The sequence below is a fragment of the Antechinus flavipes genome, chromosome 1, assembly GCF_016432865.1.
Source record: "Antechinus flavipes isolate AdamAnt ecotype Samford, QLD, Australia chromosome 1, AdamAnt_v2, whole genome shotgun sequence".
NCBI lineage: Eukaryota > Metazoa > Chordata > Mammalia > Dasyuromorphia > Dasyuridae > Antechinus > Antechinus flavipes.
In genome coordinates this window covers 169,132,813-169,153,098 of record NC_067398.1, presented here as the reverse complement: position 1 = coordinate 169,153,098, position 20,286 = coordinate 169,132,813, and the positions used below count along the sequence as shown (strand labels likewise).

At 34.3% G+C, this 20,286-nt stretch overlaps 1 protein-coding gene across 1 annotated transcript in view; it reads right to left on the bottom strand.

Annotated features, from left to right (window-relative positions):
- Positions 1-20,286, bottom strand: part of VCAN (versican) — a 123,221-nt gene that overhangs the window by 32,262 nt on the left and 70,673 nt on the right. Inside the window, 4 exon segments of the mRNA XM_051993021.1 lie at positions 1,134-1,292; positions 11,097-11,210; positions 13,505-13,618; positions 16,891-20,286. Of these exon segments, the coding sequence (XP_051848981.1) occupies positions 1,134-1,292; positions 11,097-11,210; positions 13,505-13,618; positions 16,891-20,286 (3,783 nt within the window).

Sequence of the window (20,286 nt, the reverse complement as noted above, 5' to 3'; positions counted from 1 at the left end):
TGATATTTTTAGTTAACAAAATAGGCCAAACAAAATAGCAAAAGTTACAGGGACCCAAAACTGTACTTCAGATTCCATGCCAACTTTGTCTGAGGAAGTGACACATTTGTTCTCACTTCAAATCAGAAAACACACACCTAGAAGAAACATTTTTCTGCCCATTAAAAAATGCAACTATCAAACTTTTAACAAAGGGCTGGTCATCTGGAAGAATAAGATGGATTTTGTGTCAACTCTATACAGCTTGTAAAATATAATTAGAGGACCTCAGGCGAAGACCTGGAAGGAGCCTTGCAGGACATCGAGTCCAATTTGTTTATTTTATACACAAAGTACACTAAGGACCAGAAAGACCAATTAATTTATCCAAAATCATACAGGTCAAAAAAAAATAGGAGAGCCTGGTTTCAAATCCAGGTTCTATGACTCTAAATCTAAGATTCATTATATCATGCCACAAAGTTTCTAAGTGATGTCAGGTTCTGGGAAGTTGTTAATGAACGTGGAATCGTGTTGCAACCAAAAATTTCACCTACAAACCACCTAAAATTGTTTTTTCTCTGACTTTTAATGAATTGACCTGATGTTCATTTCATTTTCATGACTTTAAATTTGAGATACATGAAACATGTCAAGAACATAATTTCATGCCTTTCAAGTTCCAATTATTTGTTTATATGCAGAGAGTGCTCCCCCTGGTTTAAAAGTGTTAATAATTAATTCAGGATGATTTAGACTAGAGATTTTTAACCTTCTTTCATAGCCTATAGTCCTCTAGGGAAAAAGAAAAGAAAATCCAGGACCTCTTATCCTATTTTTGGTCTTAATAAATAACATAAATACATCTTACAAAGGAAACCAGTGATGTAAAAATAGTGTTGTCTATTTTTTTTTAAAGTTTAAAATGTTAATTTAAAAAATAAGAATCCCTGGAATAAAGAATAAAACCAAGATGTTTGTTTTTTTTCCCTTTTCAGATGGTTTTTAATCAATGGAATAAATGAAATAATAAATACATACTAAATAGAAAAATTAAAGACATTTAAAAGTAATGTCATCAAGGAGCATGTAGCACCAAATTTTAATCTGTTTTGAATTAAGATGCTCCCTCCAAAGATCTAACTGATACATACGGTTCACAAATAGTTGTTCTTCATGGGACAGAATACTAGTCAGATGGGCACCTTGCAGCCGACACTCTCTTTCAGCAGCATCCCATGTTCGACGATGGGCAAAATATTTGTAGCACTGACCTTGGAATTTGTGCCAGCCATAATCACATGTCTCTGTGTCTGGAAAAAACAAAATAAAACCAGGGTTTATAAATCTCATCTCAGACATTGTCAAACTATATTCTCATATAGCAACTCTCACAGGGATGCTGTCTCTTGAAGATTCAAATTGTGTCTACAAAGTATTACTGAATCAAAGAGATTGGAAGGGTTTAGTCACATACTCATGTACATTGGTAAATATCCAGGTGATCTGGGGCAAAGTTGTTACTGAATTGAGAGTATTACTGATTGATCAAGGCATTCAATGTCCTCATGCATATCCCCAAACATATATATGGAGATAAGTAAGGGATTTCTCAAAATTGGGGAAGTGTCAAGTTGGAGCTACTTTCCCCAAAATAAATTATGAGTTCTATAATGAGAGAACAATAGGCAGTGTTTGTAGTGGATAGACAAGCTTTGTCATGAGAAGCAAAAGTATTTGAGTCTCAACTCTGATACACACTAACTCTGAGCAAATCCCTTAATCTCTCAGTTCAAAAATTAATAAAGGGAACTCAGAAAGAATATTTTTATGGTTGATTTTAACTATTAAAAAACAAGCACTAAGAAAATGATTAGATGACTGCTATGAAAATCTGTTATTGTTAGGATGAGAAGACATAAATGGATGTTAATCTTTAATACATAATAAAAAAAGAAAGAAATTTCATTCTAATAGAGTTTTACTACTCTCTTGAGTAAAATATCCAATTCACATGTGAATGAAGATATCACCCCATGATATCATTGATCCTCCACAAAATGGAGGCTGAACAACAGCAACAATTAATTAAATTTCAAAAGTAATCAAATAGGATAATCATAGAATTAAAAGAAACCTTAGGTATTATATATACCTTTATTATATATTATATATACCTATATATTAGGTATAACCCTTTTGCTATACAGATGAGAGAATCAAAGTCCATAAAGGTTATATATATGCCAGACACCTCAACTTTTTAGTGACAAAAATGGGGGTGATCATAGAGACTAGGTTCCCATTCCAGTGCTCTTTCCATGACCATGTGAAAATATGCATTCTGAGGGATTTCACTTTTTATTCATTTTAGTGATTCATACTCTAATCATGGAACAGATGTAACTTATCTTTTATAGGGTGATTTTTTCAATTTAGTCTATCATATTATTGTTTGGTTACAGGGACTAGCTGTTTCAAGGACTGTGTGGTGGACATTTTGGCTTTTATTATAATTCTTGCTTGGAAACCATCAAATCTCACAGAAATGGAGACAAAAAAATGACAAGCAGATTTAGGATGGAAACAATAGGCAATGTGTAAGAATGCAGCAGGAATTTGGTGCCTCTAATCCTTTAACTACCCACTGGGGAACTATATGTGGAAGCTCTTAGAAGAATAAAAAAGGCTCATGTATGTGGGGGATATGTCATGTGGGAGGAGAACAAGTTTTAGAAATTTGGATGCAATCAAGCACTGGGCCAAGCCAGAAGCATATAAATAAATTAACATTCTATTTTAACCTTAGAACTAGGATTAATTTTGTAGAAAATAGGAACTCATTTTTTTAAACAGATCAGTATTCATCATCACCCTTCCTACTTCTTTGCTACACAAATAGTCCAAAATAATTCCCCCTGCCTGCAATTTGATTTTTTTTTGTCTTTTGTTCAGTTGTTCCAGACTCTTTATGAGCTCATTTGGGGTTTTCTTGGCAAAGATACTGGAGTGGGTTGCCATCTCCTTCTTCAGTTTATTTTATAGTAAAGAAACTGAGGCAAACAGGGGTAAATGACTTGTCCAGGGTCACACAACTATAAGTGTCTGAGGCCATATTTGAACTCAGATTTTCCTGACTCCACATCCAGCAGTCTATATATTGTATAACCTAGCTTCTATTTTTCTATTTTCTTTTGACTATAATCATGTTACTTTGCATCATTAGATGATTTTTTTTCACAAAAAAAGACAAATTTAAATTTAATGTTTTATAGCAGTGGTATTAAATTAAACTCAAATGGAAGATCATTAAGCTATACCTAAGCTTCTCTAACAGCTACATATTAACTTAGAAAAGCATATATTAACACTAACTATATTCTATTGTACTTTTATTTATTTTCTTAAATATTTCTCAGTTACATTTTAATCTATTTCCAAAGTATTATAGGAATATTTGACACCTTTGTCTTCCAGGATTCAATTAACAACACCTCTTTGACCCACCATAATCTTTGATTGGTTCCAAATAATGTTAATGGCAATTATAACACTAAATCCAGCTAAAATAGTTTTTAAAAAAGAAAGCAGCTTCTATTAAAACAAGGAGTAACCTGGAAAGTCCTTCAGGAACTCAAGCAAAATGAAATGTACAATATACAAAGTAATAGCAGTGTTCTGGGACAATCATCTATGAATGACTTTGCTAGTCTCAGCAAGACAATTATCAATGATTACTCTCAGAGAGAGGGAGGGAAAACTTGTTTCTCTCTCTCTCTCTCTCTCTCTCTCTCTCTCTTCTCTCTCTCTCTCTCTCTCTCTTATTTTCCTTAAAGGGTTTTTTGTGTGTGTGTGTGTGTGTATGAGGCAGATAGATTTATGTTTTCTTTCATAACATGATTTTTATGAAAATGTTTTTTATAATTTTACATGTACTTTCTTAATGGGGGTTGGGAGTGGTGATAAGGAGAGAATCTAGAACCTAAAGTTTTAAATACAAATGTAAAATTGCTTTAAATGTAACTGGGAAACGTGTGTGTGTGTGTGTGTGTGTGTGTATGTGTGTGTGTGTGTGTGTGTGTGTGTGTGTGTGTGTATAAAATATTAAAACAAGATGTAATATCCAGTTTTTCTTTGGCATACTATCTAAATACTAACATTTGTCTGAATTTGGTGATTTAACCTAATTGCCCAGTGTAACTTGAATGTTTACAATGCCAGTAATCATTTTGAATAATTAGTACTGATTCTACAACCTTCAACCTAAACTCAAAAGTGCCAATTTGACATGAGTTATAAAAAATTACATTCATTCTTTTGCTAATCTGGAAAGATTTGAAATCTGTATCATTTGACTGAAAAGCAGCTCCTCTGGAGGTGAATTTGTCATAGCTTGTCAGAAATATGGAAAAGTTTTCTATTTTATAAACCCATCTATGAGGTTTTAAAAGTATATTGATTTATTCCTATACTGGGCCTCACATTTAGATAGATAGATAGATAGATAGATAGATAGATAGATAGATAGATAGATTTAATATAACTAGCAGTTGCTCATGACAAGAGCCATAAATACAACTTTCTAAAAAAATTTTCCCTATATACAGGAGAATGGTAGACTTAGTTTCTTCAGTTTGTATATTTCCATAATGCATACTTTGTTTTCCATTACAATCTATGAGGAGAAGAATTAAAGAAAAGAGAAAATTGCTTTGTATTGAGACTGTAAAGGAAACACTACTCAGTGCTCAAATGTATCTTGCATTTTGGCTTCAAATAATACATTATTTCAAAAGTCCAAGCTAATACATTTAAATGTGAAATTTTTCTTCTTTAAGTATTCAAACCTATGAGGTTCTCCCTAAATTGCTATCATTACTTCACCCATGTACACTGACATTCCTGTGCTTCCCAGAGTTGAGTAGATATTGATGCCAATAATCCATCAGCCAAAGAAATAGATAATCATTTCCAACATACAGTTTCTCTAAACTTAGCTATATGCATGGAGACATATGATATATCACCAGGTCAATACTCAAAGCTTTTTCAGTTTGTAAGGCTCAGTCAATCTGAGTTCCAGTGGCTAGCTTTCCAGAACATAGAGTGTTTTCCACACCATATTTATCCTAGCTTGGATATTTGCTATGTGGGTGGTCTTAAGCAAGTCACTTAACTTGAAGGACAGTTTTCTCAGCTGTAAAAAGAGGGGAAAGGACAAGTTGACCTCTGGATTTGGGGGAAAAGACTTTAAGTGAATAGATGAACAAGTCAACTGGACCAAATTACAAACAAGCTGTCCTAGTGACTCAGACTATTTTCAAACAAAAATAAGAGAACAACGATAGTTGACCTAAGAGTTCTGATAATGAGCTTTGTTTTTAAAACTTTTGCTGTTAATGAAGAAAACATTTCTACTTAGAGCAACCTGAATAAAGCAATATTTTAACCCCAGTGTGTTGGCAATAATCCAGGAGGGCATAGTTGAATTTGATAAACAGTCTGGGTCCTTTTCTTCAAAAACTCATTTGGATGAAGGCTTAACTTAGCTCCAAGACAAGACAGAACCAGATACCTGGAATTCAGGAAGTTTCAGGAGGATAAAAATAAATTACTATCATTTCATAAATCTTCAACGATGCAGCATCTCACCTAACTGTGTCCAAAAGGAAGAATGAGTGTGTTGGTACATCACCAGGTCCATACTCAAAATATTTCTTGCTATGTAGATCTTACCAGAATTTAAATTCCACTGGAACAATCTGACACAGGGTCACCTCCGTACCATTAGAAAGCATTGAGAGAAGACTATAGTGGAGGGACAAGCAAGTCACTTTGACTATATCATAAATTAACTTATTTTTAAAATTTGGCATAGGGGGAGGAGCTGATCTATGATTCTGTTATTGTAGGGAACTCCCAACAAGGAAACTCCCTTTACCAATAAAGATCAGCAATATATTCATATTTTAGGAAACTGACTGAAATACTGAGAAGTTAGGTGATTTGCTTTGAGTCACATAGTCAGTATGTCTGAGATACAAAACTTTCTGGCAAAGAGAGGAAAAAGGAGGAAAGTAGAGAACAAGAGAGGAGAGGACAAGACAGGACAGGATGGACAGGAGAAGGAAGAAAGGAGAGAAAAAGAGGGTAGGAATATAAGAAGAAAGAGGATAAAGAGAAAAGAAATAAATCAAGAAGGAGATGGAGAGAGAGAGAGTCAGAGACAGAGAGAAGGAAGGAAGGAAGGAGGGAGGGAGGGAGGAAGGAAAGAAAGAAAGAAAGAAAGAAAGAAAAAAAGAAAGAAAGAAAGAAAGAAAGAAGAAAGAAAGAAAGAAAGAAAGAAAGAGAGAGAGAAAGAGAGAGAGAGAGAGAGAAAGAGAGAGAGAGAGAGAGAGAAAGAGAGAGAGAGAGAGAAAGAGAGAGAAAGAAAGAAAATGAGAGAGAGAAAGAAAGAGAAAAGAGAGAGAGAGAACTTATATGACCTAAAGTTTTGTGTGCAAGTATATAAATAAAAGTTTCATGTGCTCCTTTCATTTCCGATTCCTCATATTTTACACTCTTTGATCCATGTAAACCACATACATAGATTCCTCTCATCTTCTATATTCCCCACAAATAGACTACTTGATCTTCTCTTTATTGCATGCCTTTTACTTTCCAATCTCACACATAATGATCCTTTTGACCAGAAATGAGTGTTTTTTCCTTCTTTTGTACCTATTGAATACTAAGCATCGCTGAAAGCCTTACTCCAAAGTTATCACCATTGAAAATTCTTTGTTGATTCTCTCCACTAAATAATGATCTTTCACCTTTTTATCCTTTTAAAATATTTTGCTTGCTGTGCTAACACATTTCTTGTGCACATTATTGTTTTTCAGTATAATTTTCAGTCATATTTGACACTTCATGAACTCATTTAGGTTTTTCTTGACAAAGATACTGGAGTAATTTGCCATGTGCTTTTCCAACTCATTTTACATGTGAGGAAACCAAGGCAAACAGGACTAAGTGACTTACCCAGGATCACACAGGCTCTATACACTGCAATATTTAGATGCACTTCTCATGCATTGACTAAAGAATAGAGTGGGAAATGGAATCAGGATGACCTGAGTTCAATTTCTGCCTCTTATGCTTCCAAACTATACAAACTTGGGCAAGTCATGTAATTTCCTAGTGCCTTTGAAAGCTTCTGAGAACTTTTCTACTAAGCCTTATATACATATACTATCTCCCCTTCTTAGAAAGTTCAATGAGGACAAGGAACAATCTCTCACGTACTTGGGGCATTTCATACAATACCTGAGTCTAGTGCTCCCTTCACAGCTGACACTTTAAATCTGCTGTGGAACTGAGCAAAATAAGATGTGCTGAATCACTATCATCACTTGGTATAAATAAATAGAATCCTGAGGATGATACAATCTAAATGTCTCACCCCTTGGTAATCTTCAGCTAATAGCATCTTTCCCCAATTCTTTCTCCCAAGAGGAAGTTCCTATATTGGCCATGATTATATTTATGGTTTATTTTTCTAAAATGAATAGTACATGCCATGCAATGAAATAAAACAAATCACAGATTCATCCCAGAAGTACATGCTCTGCTGTTGGACTGCCCCTTAACTGTGCTGAAGTCAGGGATAATGCTGGGAAAGAAAGAATCTTGCCAGATAGCTTTGTCTGAATCTCTAATACGTTTTCATTTTGTCTGGAATGGAAATTTGGCAGGCCATACTTTCCTTGGGTCCCAAAACACACTCTGACTTTACATGGAGGAAATTTAATTCCAAAGTTGAGTGTTAAGCAAATGCAATCTGTTTCTGATTGATGAATGAAGACGTGTTACCATTAACTACCTAACATACGCTCTCAGGTTAGCTATAAAATGCAAATAATAGTGCATCAGGAGTTGCAGCCATTCTGAACACAGAATTTTCTGAAACAAAACATAGATGCTGATTCTGTATGTAAAATAGAATTGTGATGGCATTCTAGGTGTCTTTTATACTTCACCCCAAGGCCACAATAATGAAATAATAAATTGTGATATTATGACAGGTTATTCTTCAGAAATTTTAATTAAAAAACAATCCATTTTAGCCTTCCTCTCTTATGAAAATAAAACAAAAATATAATCATATGCCCAGTTCTCTCAATTGTCTAAACTATACTTGGATTATTAAGATAGCTTTTATATAAAATAATATAACCCATAGTTATAATACTCCTTATGAGCTGGTTGCCTTTCAATGTTGGTGTCTCAGTTCCTATCTATCAGCTAAGGAGTGATAAACAGAGTAAATGTATTCATGAGGTTCTAAAAATGAATCACTTTACCTCCTCAGCACATTAGATGTTTCATTTCTAAGTGTTGTGTTCAGATTTGTGATGCAGGGGAGGGGGAATTGCTGTTTTGTAAGCTGCTATTGGGGAGCTAGGTGCACACGGGGTTGCTAGATCTTAACTCAAGAAGAACTGAATTCAAATTCTTAACCAGACACTTATTAGCTGTATGCTTACACAAGTTACTTAGCATTTTTCATCCTCAATTTCTTCATTTGTTAAAAAAGAGATAATACTAGCAATTCATGGGGTTATTGTATCAAATGGAATAGTATATATTTCATTTCATTAATGCAATATGTAGAACACTGGGCTTGGAATTCGGAAGAGTTCAAATCCAGTCTCAGATACTTACTAGCTGTGGGACCCTGGACTAATCACTTAACCCTATTTGCCTTAGTTTCCTCATATGTAAGAGACGGAGAAGGAAACCATTCCAGTATCTTTAACAAGAAACCCAAAATGAATTCATGAAGGGTCAGATGTGACTGAAAATTAATATATTTAAGGGTTTGTTTTGCTTTGTTTTGTTTTATTTTCAGTAGTAAATCTAAATTCTAGCAACTCATTCTTCCGGGAATCTGAAGATGATCTATAACTTAGCAGTGTTTGAGAAGGAAAATAGTTGGAGCTAACAGCTGGGCTAAGAACAGGTGTCCACAGTTTATGAGCCCCAAAGGGAATGTTTGTCATTTAATTTCTATTAGCTAGATCAAAGCAAAGAGAGATCCACATAAGATCTCAGTGAAAGAAGAAAGAAAATTCAGTCTAGGATGAACATGGGGAAATCAGGTTCATAGAAAGAGATTAAACAGGATAAGGAAATGAGGAGGCCTAGCATGTTCCCAAAGAACATGCTTCCGGAGATAAGTAGGTCCCATATTAGGAAGACAACTTAGCTACAAAGCAAAGGACAAACATTATTGTCTAGATTTGCTTCAAATGACAGAGAGAAAAAAAAGGAGAGGTAGTGAAGGAGGGAAGAAAGATAGAGAGATCTCATTAGAGAAACAATTTCCAGGGTGAGAGTCAAGACCTACAGGAGAGTATACTACAAGGCTAAGGGCTAGCTAACAAGCTCAAGTGGAAAAATCATGAGAAAAAAAATTAAAGAAAAGTCTTTCTCATCTAGCTAAAAACAACAGAAGCTACAAAAAATAATAATAATAACAACAGAACTTCTGAATGTTCGTGGCCAGAGAGTTGAAGATGGAGGATGTCACTGTAAACAAAGTGTTATGCAAAGTGTGGCATGGCACCTTATTAGGCAGGGTGTTAAGGAGAGAAAAGGAAGCACCCATCATAGAGACAGTTGGCTTTCACATCCAGAGTAAGGGTTAAGGAAGATGTGGCTAGAAAAGCAAAACACATAACAGCACTGTCAAAGTAAATCCACCAAGACAAAAAATAAAATAAGCTTTTTGGCACTATTTTTCCAGCAAGGAAAAGAAATATTCAACCCAGAGAAAGGTGGACTGGATAACAATAGAAAGGACCAGGGAACTGTCCAAGGAATCAAGTAAGCATTTGTTTGTTAAGTACCTACTATGTATCAGACTCTGTGCTAAATACTGGGGATACAAAAGAGGCAAAAGATTGTCCTTACCTTCAAGAAATCTTCAATCTAATAGGGAGAGATGTGCAAACAAATATATACAAAGAAGGATGAAAGGGAAATAATGAACAGAGTAAAGGTAATAGAGTTAAGAAAGATTAGATAAAACTTCTAGTGAATGTTGGCATTTTATTTGGGACTTAAAGGAAACCAAAATGGTCAGTAGATAGAATAGAGCAGAGAGAGTATTTTTGGCATGGGGTGAGTCCGAGCAAATGACTGGAGCCAAGGAATGGATTGTCTTATTCATGGAACATCCCTGAGGTCAATGGTACTGGAATAAAGAGTACCTGGCAAGAAGTAAGATGTAAGACAGGAATCCTCAAACTTTTTAAATAGGGGGCCAGTTCACTGTCCCTCAGACTTTTGGAGGGCTGGACTATAGTAAAAACAAAAACTTTGTTTTGTGGGCCTTTAAATAAAGAAACTTCATAGCCCTGGGTGAGGGGGTGCTGTTGCATCTGGCCCATGGTCGTAGTTTGAGGACCCCTGATAAGAAGATGGAAAGGTAGAAATGATTAGGTTATAAAAGGCTTTGAACCCCAAATAGATCATTTTGTTTTAGAAGCAATAGAGAGCTATTGGAGTTTATTAAATATTGAGGGACTTATCTTCTATAGTTTACATAGAGACTCAAAATTAATTAATAAGATCTTTGGAACTTACAAATTCCTCCCTCTACATTTTTATTATTATCATGATTTCCCTGTATGTTTTTGTGTAGTACTTACTCTACTGAAAATATTTAAAATGCTTGAAATGAGGTTATGTTACAGTGAGTAAGATAAAGGAGGAAAGAAAATATCTATCTTCTCTCATAGACTTATGCAACATTGGGAAGGAATATGACTGATAAAGGAGAAGTATGAGCAGGGTAAAAAATCAGTACAATTGTTGGAGTACTAAGATCTGGAGCTTACAGAATGCCTGACACATAGTAAATACCTAGTAAAAATTCATTGATTATTGAATAACATAGGTCACATGGTATCACAGCAAGCAAGGAAACTGAGGTACTCAAGATGACCTGTGATTTTATTACTTAAAAATATATGTGAAGCTTCTCACACTCATTTTCCTCTAATATAAGAAAACTTTAAAACATAATAATGAAAATTGACCATAATTAAAAATACTATTGTAGAACTTACCTTGTTCACAAAGAGCACCAACATAGCTTGGAAGGCAGAGACAAGTGAATGTATTAAAACCATCAACACAGGTAGCTCCATTCCGGCAGGGATTGGATTGGCACTCATCAAAATCTACAGGAAAATCACATAAGCCCTCAAGAACACATTTTAAAAACAGAGTACTGAGTAGAGGAATTAGAAAAAATAATTTCTATTAAGTTAGAAATGAGATCACTAACTACCAGAGGGTAGAATTGGCTTTCTCCTTGATGAAACATCTGAGCTCTAAGTGACCTTCAGTCTGGCTCTTAACTGAGAATCAATCAGCATACAGAGCCTGTATTGTAGGCTGTCCATGAATACATGGGTTTTATGGTGAGGAATCATCTTTACCTAGCAAGCAACAAAGTCTCCAGTTATATGTTCTAAAATGTTAGTTAAGGATCCAGGGTTAAATGTGCTATCCATTCAAAATATAACATGTATGTGTGTGTGTGTGTGTGTGTGTGTGTGTGTGTGTGATTTCCATTGAAGCTATCTACAACTTTTCAATGAATTGTAAAAGTAAGATGTCAGTGATTTCATCACAGCTCTACAATTCCTAATCATCATGCTGCTCTCAATGACTAAACCTTGTCTTTTTCTTTGTTTTCACACTGCTTCTTCTTTCAACACACAATCATTAGCATCCATTCTTATTTTTAATAGATGATCATTAGTGTCTTCATGAATATTACCATGTTTGTTTCTTAATAACATATGTTGAGTATTCTAGAATAGAAATGAGTATTATGTCTAGATGGACTGATAGAACAAACCCATTTCAGTCAGCTCATCTTTAAGCTAGATTTGTTTGGTTTGCAAATTACTGCATCAAGATATTAGAGTCAAATTGATGAAGTTTTTATAGATGTCTGAATTAACTATAAAAGACTTAAGATATTTTTAGAAGCACCCACACATAATAGTTTCAAATATGAATATAAATATAACAACCAAAACTTTAAAAAAGATCTGCTGAAATTTTACATTTTTCTCATTTAACATAACTTCAAAGTAAACCTGTTAATATGCTTTTTTCCATAGATGTCTGTATGTCTCTATACAAGCACTGATTTATTTTACAAAATACAATGCATTTTTTTATTAAAAAGAATTAGAATAAGAATATCATTTTGTTAAGAGCCATCATATTTATAGACACAATTCAAAATATAAAAAAAGAGAATCATATATGCAGCCAAGAGATTCTTCCTAACAATTCTTTAGAATTTTATGAGTTATAAATAGAATTCCTTTTTAACCTTATTAAAATGATTCAACTGTTTGTGAAAAAAGAAAGAAATTCTTTACATTTAAAATAATATCTTTTCAACCCTACCACGATCCTGCTCTCAAAGTTGGGGGCTGCATTAGATAATATAGGGTATCAGTGAGATCAATTAAGAATGAAAGAGCCAACAAGATGAAAATTGTAATGGGTTAAAGCTGAGCAGATGCACTGAGGTCCAAGCACTTAAGGCTCATTACCAATTGGACAATACTCTATTAATATATGCTTGGAGAAAGAATGGCCCCACCCACTCTCTGTGCAAGTTTGATGTGCTGTATAGGAGATTGCATAAAAGATTTGGTGGGTGGAATGTGAGAGCCAGAGGCACTGCTGGCTGGATTAATGTAGCCATTGCTCTCACTTAGTATCGCCATTCCCCTTCACCTCCACAAAGAATAAAGATCAAGGATTTCTGCTTATCCTGACTCAGGCTGATTTTAAAATACTCTGGGTGCTAAACGAGGTCATCACAGAAAATTACTTTGCAGTGATACAACCTGAATGACATAGCGTGTATGTGTGTGTGTGTGTGTGTGTGTGTGTGTGTGTGTAGGGCAATTCTTGGAGTAGCTAGAGGAGAAAGATAGTACTTCCAGACTCCATGGGTCCCTGAATTCTTTAAAGAGAAAGAGAGGCAGGGGTGAGGGAAGAAAGGGTAGAAGAAATGCCCCATGGGATTTGTACACTTAGGACAAAAGTTTCTGAGGAAACCAAATGAGTTTTCTCTTCATATAAAGTTTTTCAGTACTTCAAAAAAGAACAAGAGTGTCCTCCCTCAAATATGATTATTTTGAGAAGAAAAAGTATAATCCATGGCTTGTTAATACATAAATGAAACCAAAAAAAAAAAAAATCAACATGTAAAATATACATAAAAATATTTAATCAACACTGTGGCTGAATCATCACTAGTAAAGTGAAATATTTGAACAATTGTACTCTAATTCACGTAAAAAAACAACTTTTGTACTTTTCTTTGCTAGTATAAATATGGCCTCTATATATTTGGATTTTTTTGGCACTCAGAAGCCTTAATACTAAATGCTAAATTGTGTCTGGTTTTAGGGAAATACTTCAGCCAATGGCATCTTACCAAATTCACACTGGTCTCCACTGTATCCTGGTACACAGGTGCATACATAAGTAGTATCTCTGGTATAACAGGTGCCTCCATTAAGGCACGGATTAGTTTTGCAAAGATCACGCCCTATAGTGTTCAATGGAAGAAGATAAATATTAGTTTCATTCTTGAGATATTTACATGTTTTAACATTCAAATATCACAATGTTCCTAAAATAACATAAATTTTGTGATAGCAATTAGGAGATACTGCACAAGGAATGTTACATTCTGGAGTGTTTTTTTTTCAGTTTTGTATTTATTACAAATTATAATAAATTTTCTCGATAAATTTTCACTATCATTTTAAAATTAAATTTTGCACTATCTTTGGCGACTCTATGGCAGATTTAGTTGGCATGATATGGCAATTGATTTTAGTCAAAAACAATTAAACATGTGCACAGTGAATGGAAATGTATTCTTTTAAACAGGGTTAGTTCATGTGGAATGGCTGGATACATAGAACATGCATTCTTTTTTAGCAGATTGGCTGGTTACCATCATTTGAATTATTATTGCCTTTTACCACTTAATGCCCAGAAACTGTATTTCTTCGAAAGTGTGCACTGAAGTTTCTTCTGCTACATTAATATGCTTTTCCCAAAACACGTTCCAAATGTATTCCTTTAAACTATACTTGAAGAAAAGCAACATATGGATTAAACTCTAATGCAGGAGATTAAATCAAAATACAAAACCTCACCTAAAAATGAAATCTCAACTTTTCAAATTATAAATACAATACCTTCCTCACTTAAAAGCAAAAGAAAACATGATTGGCCTATGTTGTCCATAATTCAACTTTTAGCATATAAATAAGATATAGAAGCAAATATGTACTTATAAAGAGACATCTTTTCTAAAGACCATTAATTTTTACTACACTTTAACCATACATTTTGTTCAGTTAAAATAATTGGGCAAAAGTTTATTTTAATAACCTAGATTTATTATCAGTGTGTACTTGGACATACTTCACCCAGCTATTTAAATTCAAAATATTCATATATTTAGATAGGAAATGCAATATTTGCTGAAAATATTAAATAATAAGTCAATGTATGTAAAAATAAAAATATAATCTACAGATTTCTCAATTTTAAAATGCTAAAGTAATTGTACCTGAAAAGAAAGAGTTAAAATATTTATAAAGCTATAAAAAGGAACACATTAAGATTGAAAAAACACCACTGTAGATGACATTAAGCCATACCCACAAAGAAAAATCAGTCAAAACTAAACCAAACTTTCTGAGTGTTAATTATATTCAGAAACTCAGGGGAAAACTATTAGAGACATTGCATTATCTAGAGGTTATTAGGCATACTTAAACTTTTTCTTAAATTACCCTAATTTTACTGGGATTCTTTATTTTCCATTCTCTAGAACTGTTTTAAATCCTATTTAGATCTTGCCTGTTTCATTTAACTCTGCAGTTCTGCAGATAGCAAGGGGGAAAGCAAGGCCATTATGGCTATGCTCACAGGTTGAGTCTGGTAATAGAATGTACAGTTTAGAATTCTGCAGGATTGAGTCCTTATCTTGGAAGGTGAAGCAAATGAGATTTAGGTCAAGGATGAAAATTTATCAAGAGAAAATAAGTTTGTAGGAAACTAACTTCATATTTGCCTAGAAAATCTATTTTGCATGAGCTCAGTTAACTAATCCAATCTAAGAACCAATTAAATCTATTTTTAAAAACTCAATAGATCAAGGTGATAAGTTGTTTTGGTGCTTATATAAACTAATTCTCTATAAATGTTGTATAACGAATAACTCAAGTTGTTTCTAAAACAAATATTTTCTTATCACATCAAGCATAATCATTCATAAAGTTCTGCTCTTGTTTGTATCTTGATTTTTTCTCTAACTTAAATTCTAATTCTAGACAAATAGAAGGGAATCAATATTATTCAAGTGAATTATTTGATAGTGTATTAGGTATAATCAAAAGAAAATAAAATGGAACATTCAATTACCTTTGATCTAATTTACTCACAAAATATTACAAGCAGTTTTTAGGCTTCTCTTTTTGCTCTTGCACCTGTGATTTCATTGATGTAAGGAATTCCCAGTGAGGAAACTCCCTCTACCAATGCAAATAGCAGCTGACTTAAAATTTAGTTTTGGCAAGCTCCCTAAGGCATTGAAGAGTGTGATTTATTCAAGGTCACACACAGCCAGCATAACTTAGAGATTAAACTTGAAAACAGCTCTTCCAGACTCCAAAACCAGCTATTTATTCATTATGTCACACTGCCTATAAAATTGTTTTGATTTTAAGAAAAGTTTTCCTCTAAATGAAGCAAATAATCAATCCAATTTTCAAGGTCAGACTCAAAAGGCAGTATTATTTATTGGAACAATCAAAATCATACAAAAGACAATTCAACATTATTGAAAAATCATCAGATAAGTAAATATTCATTTCAAAGGAACACTGTTTACAGGTGTTACTCTGGAAGAATATTAAATTGTTCTAATATGCCAATTACAACTGGAGATAGTAGTTTGTTCTGCTATCATAACTATTTAAATGACTACCTTCATTCATAAATATTGGTAATATATATTCATATATGTATACTCAAAATGCAAGTCACCTGATTTTTTTTTATCAAAATGAACTAATATTTTGTTTGAGAACTATGAGAAACTAAATTTGACACTGTAAACACTATGATTATCAGTGGTTTAATAAGTGCAAAATCTTCTTTAAAAATAGTAATGGACAACAGTTATCTTTTTGGTGATCTTTTTATACATGTCTCTCTGAGGAAAAACACAACCCAGAAATTGTTAAAAAAAAAAATCAACACATATAAAAGCTATAAAGCAGAGCCCAGAAAAGTCTGAGTATTGAATGTAGAAACTATGAGGGATTTCCCATGATATCTAAGTAGCTATTGTGCAAAACATATTTTTGTTCAAGATTTGATGGTGCCACAATGGAATCTACAATAGGAAATAAAATGACAGAAAATATTTCTCCACTTTTAAAATAAATATTTAATGGCAATATATAATAAAAGAGTTTTAGTTGAGAATGAAAACCAGTTAAATTTCATGAATTACTGTTATTATGGCATTCTCATCTATGTTTTATAAAACCTTTTATTTTTAATGCCCAAATTTAGGTGATACCATTATTTTCACTACATTCCACTATTGAATCATGACCTGAACTACTATAAGAAATACACATCATTTGTCTTTATAACTACAGTATTTTAATATTATGAGGAATATAGCTACATATATGTATAAACATATGTACATATATACATACATATGTTTTAGATCAAAATTAATGTTCCTATTCTTTTGGAACAAGTCTACAAGTGTTGTGATCTTACCTGATAAATATACAGCTGTGCCTTCTACTGAATCTTCATTAGTGCCAATCAGGAAATCCGTTCCATTAGAAGTTTCCAGAAGGAGAAATGATGAGGTTATATGCTCGGTATTTAATTCCTCAGTGCTTATCATTGCCTGATCATCAGAATCAGGAGTTCTTGCAGGTGTCTGATTACTTCCTACTCCATTGTAAACTGATTGTGTTTCAGTGCTTATTTCTATGGATGTGAAAGGTGTAGTTGGGTTTTCAGTGGTTTGTGGACCAGATTGCAATAGAACATCTCCTACAACACCATAGTTGGGAGAAGTAGGAATAGAAAGCGGTCCCTGAAAAGCATCTTCTAAATCATTTTCACCTGCAGCTTCTGGAAATGTTTCATCTTTGGCTGGGTTAATCCCTGGAGATGTTTTGATTGTTTCTCCAGAAAATATCTGATCAGTATAAATTTGAGAATATTCGGGAGCCATGGTTTCTCCCTTAGCAACTAAAACCTCTGTGGCAGACGTCTCTGTCTCCTCCACTGCTAAATGAGTGTCAGGGGAAGCCAAGAATGGAAAATCAATTCCCTGAGATTTTACTTCAGCTGGTGGCTTGAAAGTTGCTTCAGCATTTGAATTAACTTCTCTAAAAGTCTGTTCGTGTGAAATTTGGTGCACATCTGAATCTGTATCTGAAGCAGAACTTGGGGTGATTACTTTAGGGAATTCAGATACACTATTAACTAAATGAACAGTTGCTCCAGTTGAAGGAGTTTGAGAATACAATTCTGCAGATGCTGCATCTGATGTTTCAATGTACTCTGTGGGATTTGATCCTTCGATCACCTCAGGAGTCAAATCCTGAGCAATTAATTTGATGTGAGCAATATTTACATCCACTGTATCACTGATCACTTCTTCTGCCCCAGAAGATGTCTCTGGTTTGAAAGAAGAACTCATAAATTTCTTCCCATTATCCTCAGACTGTGTTCCTTCCAAATAACTTAAAGTGGAGATTTCTTCACTTTGATCAGCAATTGGTTGTCCATCTGACAATGTGCTTGATTCAAAGAGATCATCCAAGGTACTTTCAGTAGCAACATATTTGGCTTCAAAGTTTTGTTCTTTCATGTCTTGACTGATTGTGGAAAACATACTAGGAATGGCCAAGGATGATGCTGTGGGGAGTGAAACACCTGGTTCAGCTGCCATGCTAGGAATAGGGATTCCAGTTGTGAAGTGTATACTATTCCTTGAGATATAGTTCTGGCCTAATCTGATTTCATCTTCAGAAGCTGCTGACTCATTGCTTATTACCTGAGTGGGGCCAGGCCAAAGATTATCGCCAGATCCTTCCATTTTTTCTTCAGTGAAAGAAAGATTAAATGCTGTAGCTTCTTTCTCTTCGAGTTGAATATTTTCTTCATTACTTCCATATGGACCTGATTGTAGCTCTGGATCTGTTTCTGTTTGCCCTCTTAATATGTCTTCATATACTGTTTTAGTGTGATCTATATCTATGATAATGTTTTTGTCAGTTGTAATTTCAGGTAGTATTTCAAAAGTTGTGCTCTTGGTAGTAGGCAATATTAAATCACTGTCTTCTTTGTCTAAAATAATGTTTTCTGTAAATTTTCTTGTTTCAGGTGTCAAAGTGATGACTTCAAACTCCTTGGAACCATCTAAGGAGTGGCTTGTGGAACTTTCAAATGCCATTAGATTAGGCTGGGTGCCAGGTAAGTTTTGGAAATTTTTATTTTGTTCTGTTTGAGTTGGTAATACCCTTGTTGGTGATTCATTTGTAGCCAAAGCTTCTATATTTGGAAACTCAGAATATTTTACCTCGTGGCTATTTGGAACTACTGTGGTGACTACTACTGCTCTCTGAGCAACTGTACTAGCATGAACTGAATCTGCCCCACCTAACCACCCAGATCCTTCCCCGGAGTTTTCATAAGACTGATCAGAAATTTGGGGTGCTGAAGTTACAAATACATCAGCAGTTTCAAGACTTGAAGGTTTAGTGAAAAATAGGGTAGAAGAAGTTACTCCTCTACTTTCTGACTGGGAAGAATTTTCTTGAGATAATTTTTCAGTGATGTTTGGTTGCTTACTGGTCTGAGTTTCTTCTATCTCATTGAATATTTGATTTTCAGAATCTTCCACTTTTAAGGAGTGAGTAACTGGTGATAAAATAGGTTCCTCATCACCATTATTCCCAGAACTTTCAAATAATGTACTGGCTATTGTGTGACTTATTTCTGAAGCATTATTTGTTTGAGAACCATAGTATCTAACTTCTTCATGTATTCCACTGAACTTTTCTTCTTGCTCTTCAGTTTTTCCAGGTTCTAAACTTGATTCTGAACTTCCAGGCTGATGTGTGTCAGGAGTTAACATCCTGGTGCTTTCCTCTGTCCTAATGAAACTGAAAGGGTCTGTAGACTGACTAGGAAAAACTTCACCCCCTGATCCTTCTCCAGAAAATACTGCCTCAGTATGGAACTCTTGAACAGTTGGCCTTGCACCTTCAGGACCATTGTTTTCTATATGATCGTTTTCAACAAGGAGAATACTTTGTTTTGTATTTTCTTCTTCTTCGATTGCTGGATTTATACCTGTGCTTTCAGATATTTGGGATTCGGTCACTGAGATACCATTAGAGGAAGAAGGTGATTCTTTGGTAGCCTCTGTAGGAGGAACAAAGATGCCCAAAGCCTTTTCTTCTAAATTTGGAACAATTGTGCTAACAAAAGAAATGTCTCCATCTGTGGGCCTTGGTTCCTTACTTCCAATCAAAGTCTCCTTTGTTGTTAGAATGGAATAGTCTGTGGTTTTTGGTTCACTTTCAGCAAATATTTCAGTATCAGAAATTACTTGTGTTGCAACAGTGTTTTTTTCTGATTCAAAAGGTTTTTGTTCTGCCATCTTTTCTTCTATGGATACTTTACTTTCAATTCCTAATCTGGCTATGTTGACTTCATGCCTGGTACTTACTGTTAAATTGATAGGTGGCACTATAACAGAATGAGTCATAGAATCCGTACTGTTAATCTCTTCTTCAGCTTCCCCTATTGTTGCTTGAGTATGTTCAGGAATTAACTGCGGGGAAGGAATATGTCTTACTTCAGTTTGGGTGATAAAGTCCACATCTCCAGAACCTGAATAAGCAAATGGGAAATCAGTACTGGATGTTTTTTCTGTGGTAATTGAAGATATATGATCAATAGAACTGCTTATTTTAGTTGGTTCTTCTCCTGAGCCCTCAGTCATAAGTGGAAATTTTCCTGGGAGGTGAGCTGGTAAGCTAACCTTTGTGCCCCCAGACCCTTCAGAATCAGTTCCTGATTGTGATCTAGCTGAAATAGTTGTTGCAAAAGGTATTATTATTCCAGACTCCATGAATGTTTTTCCCC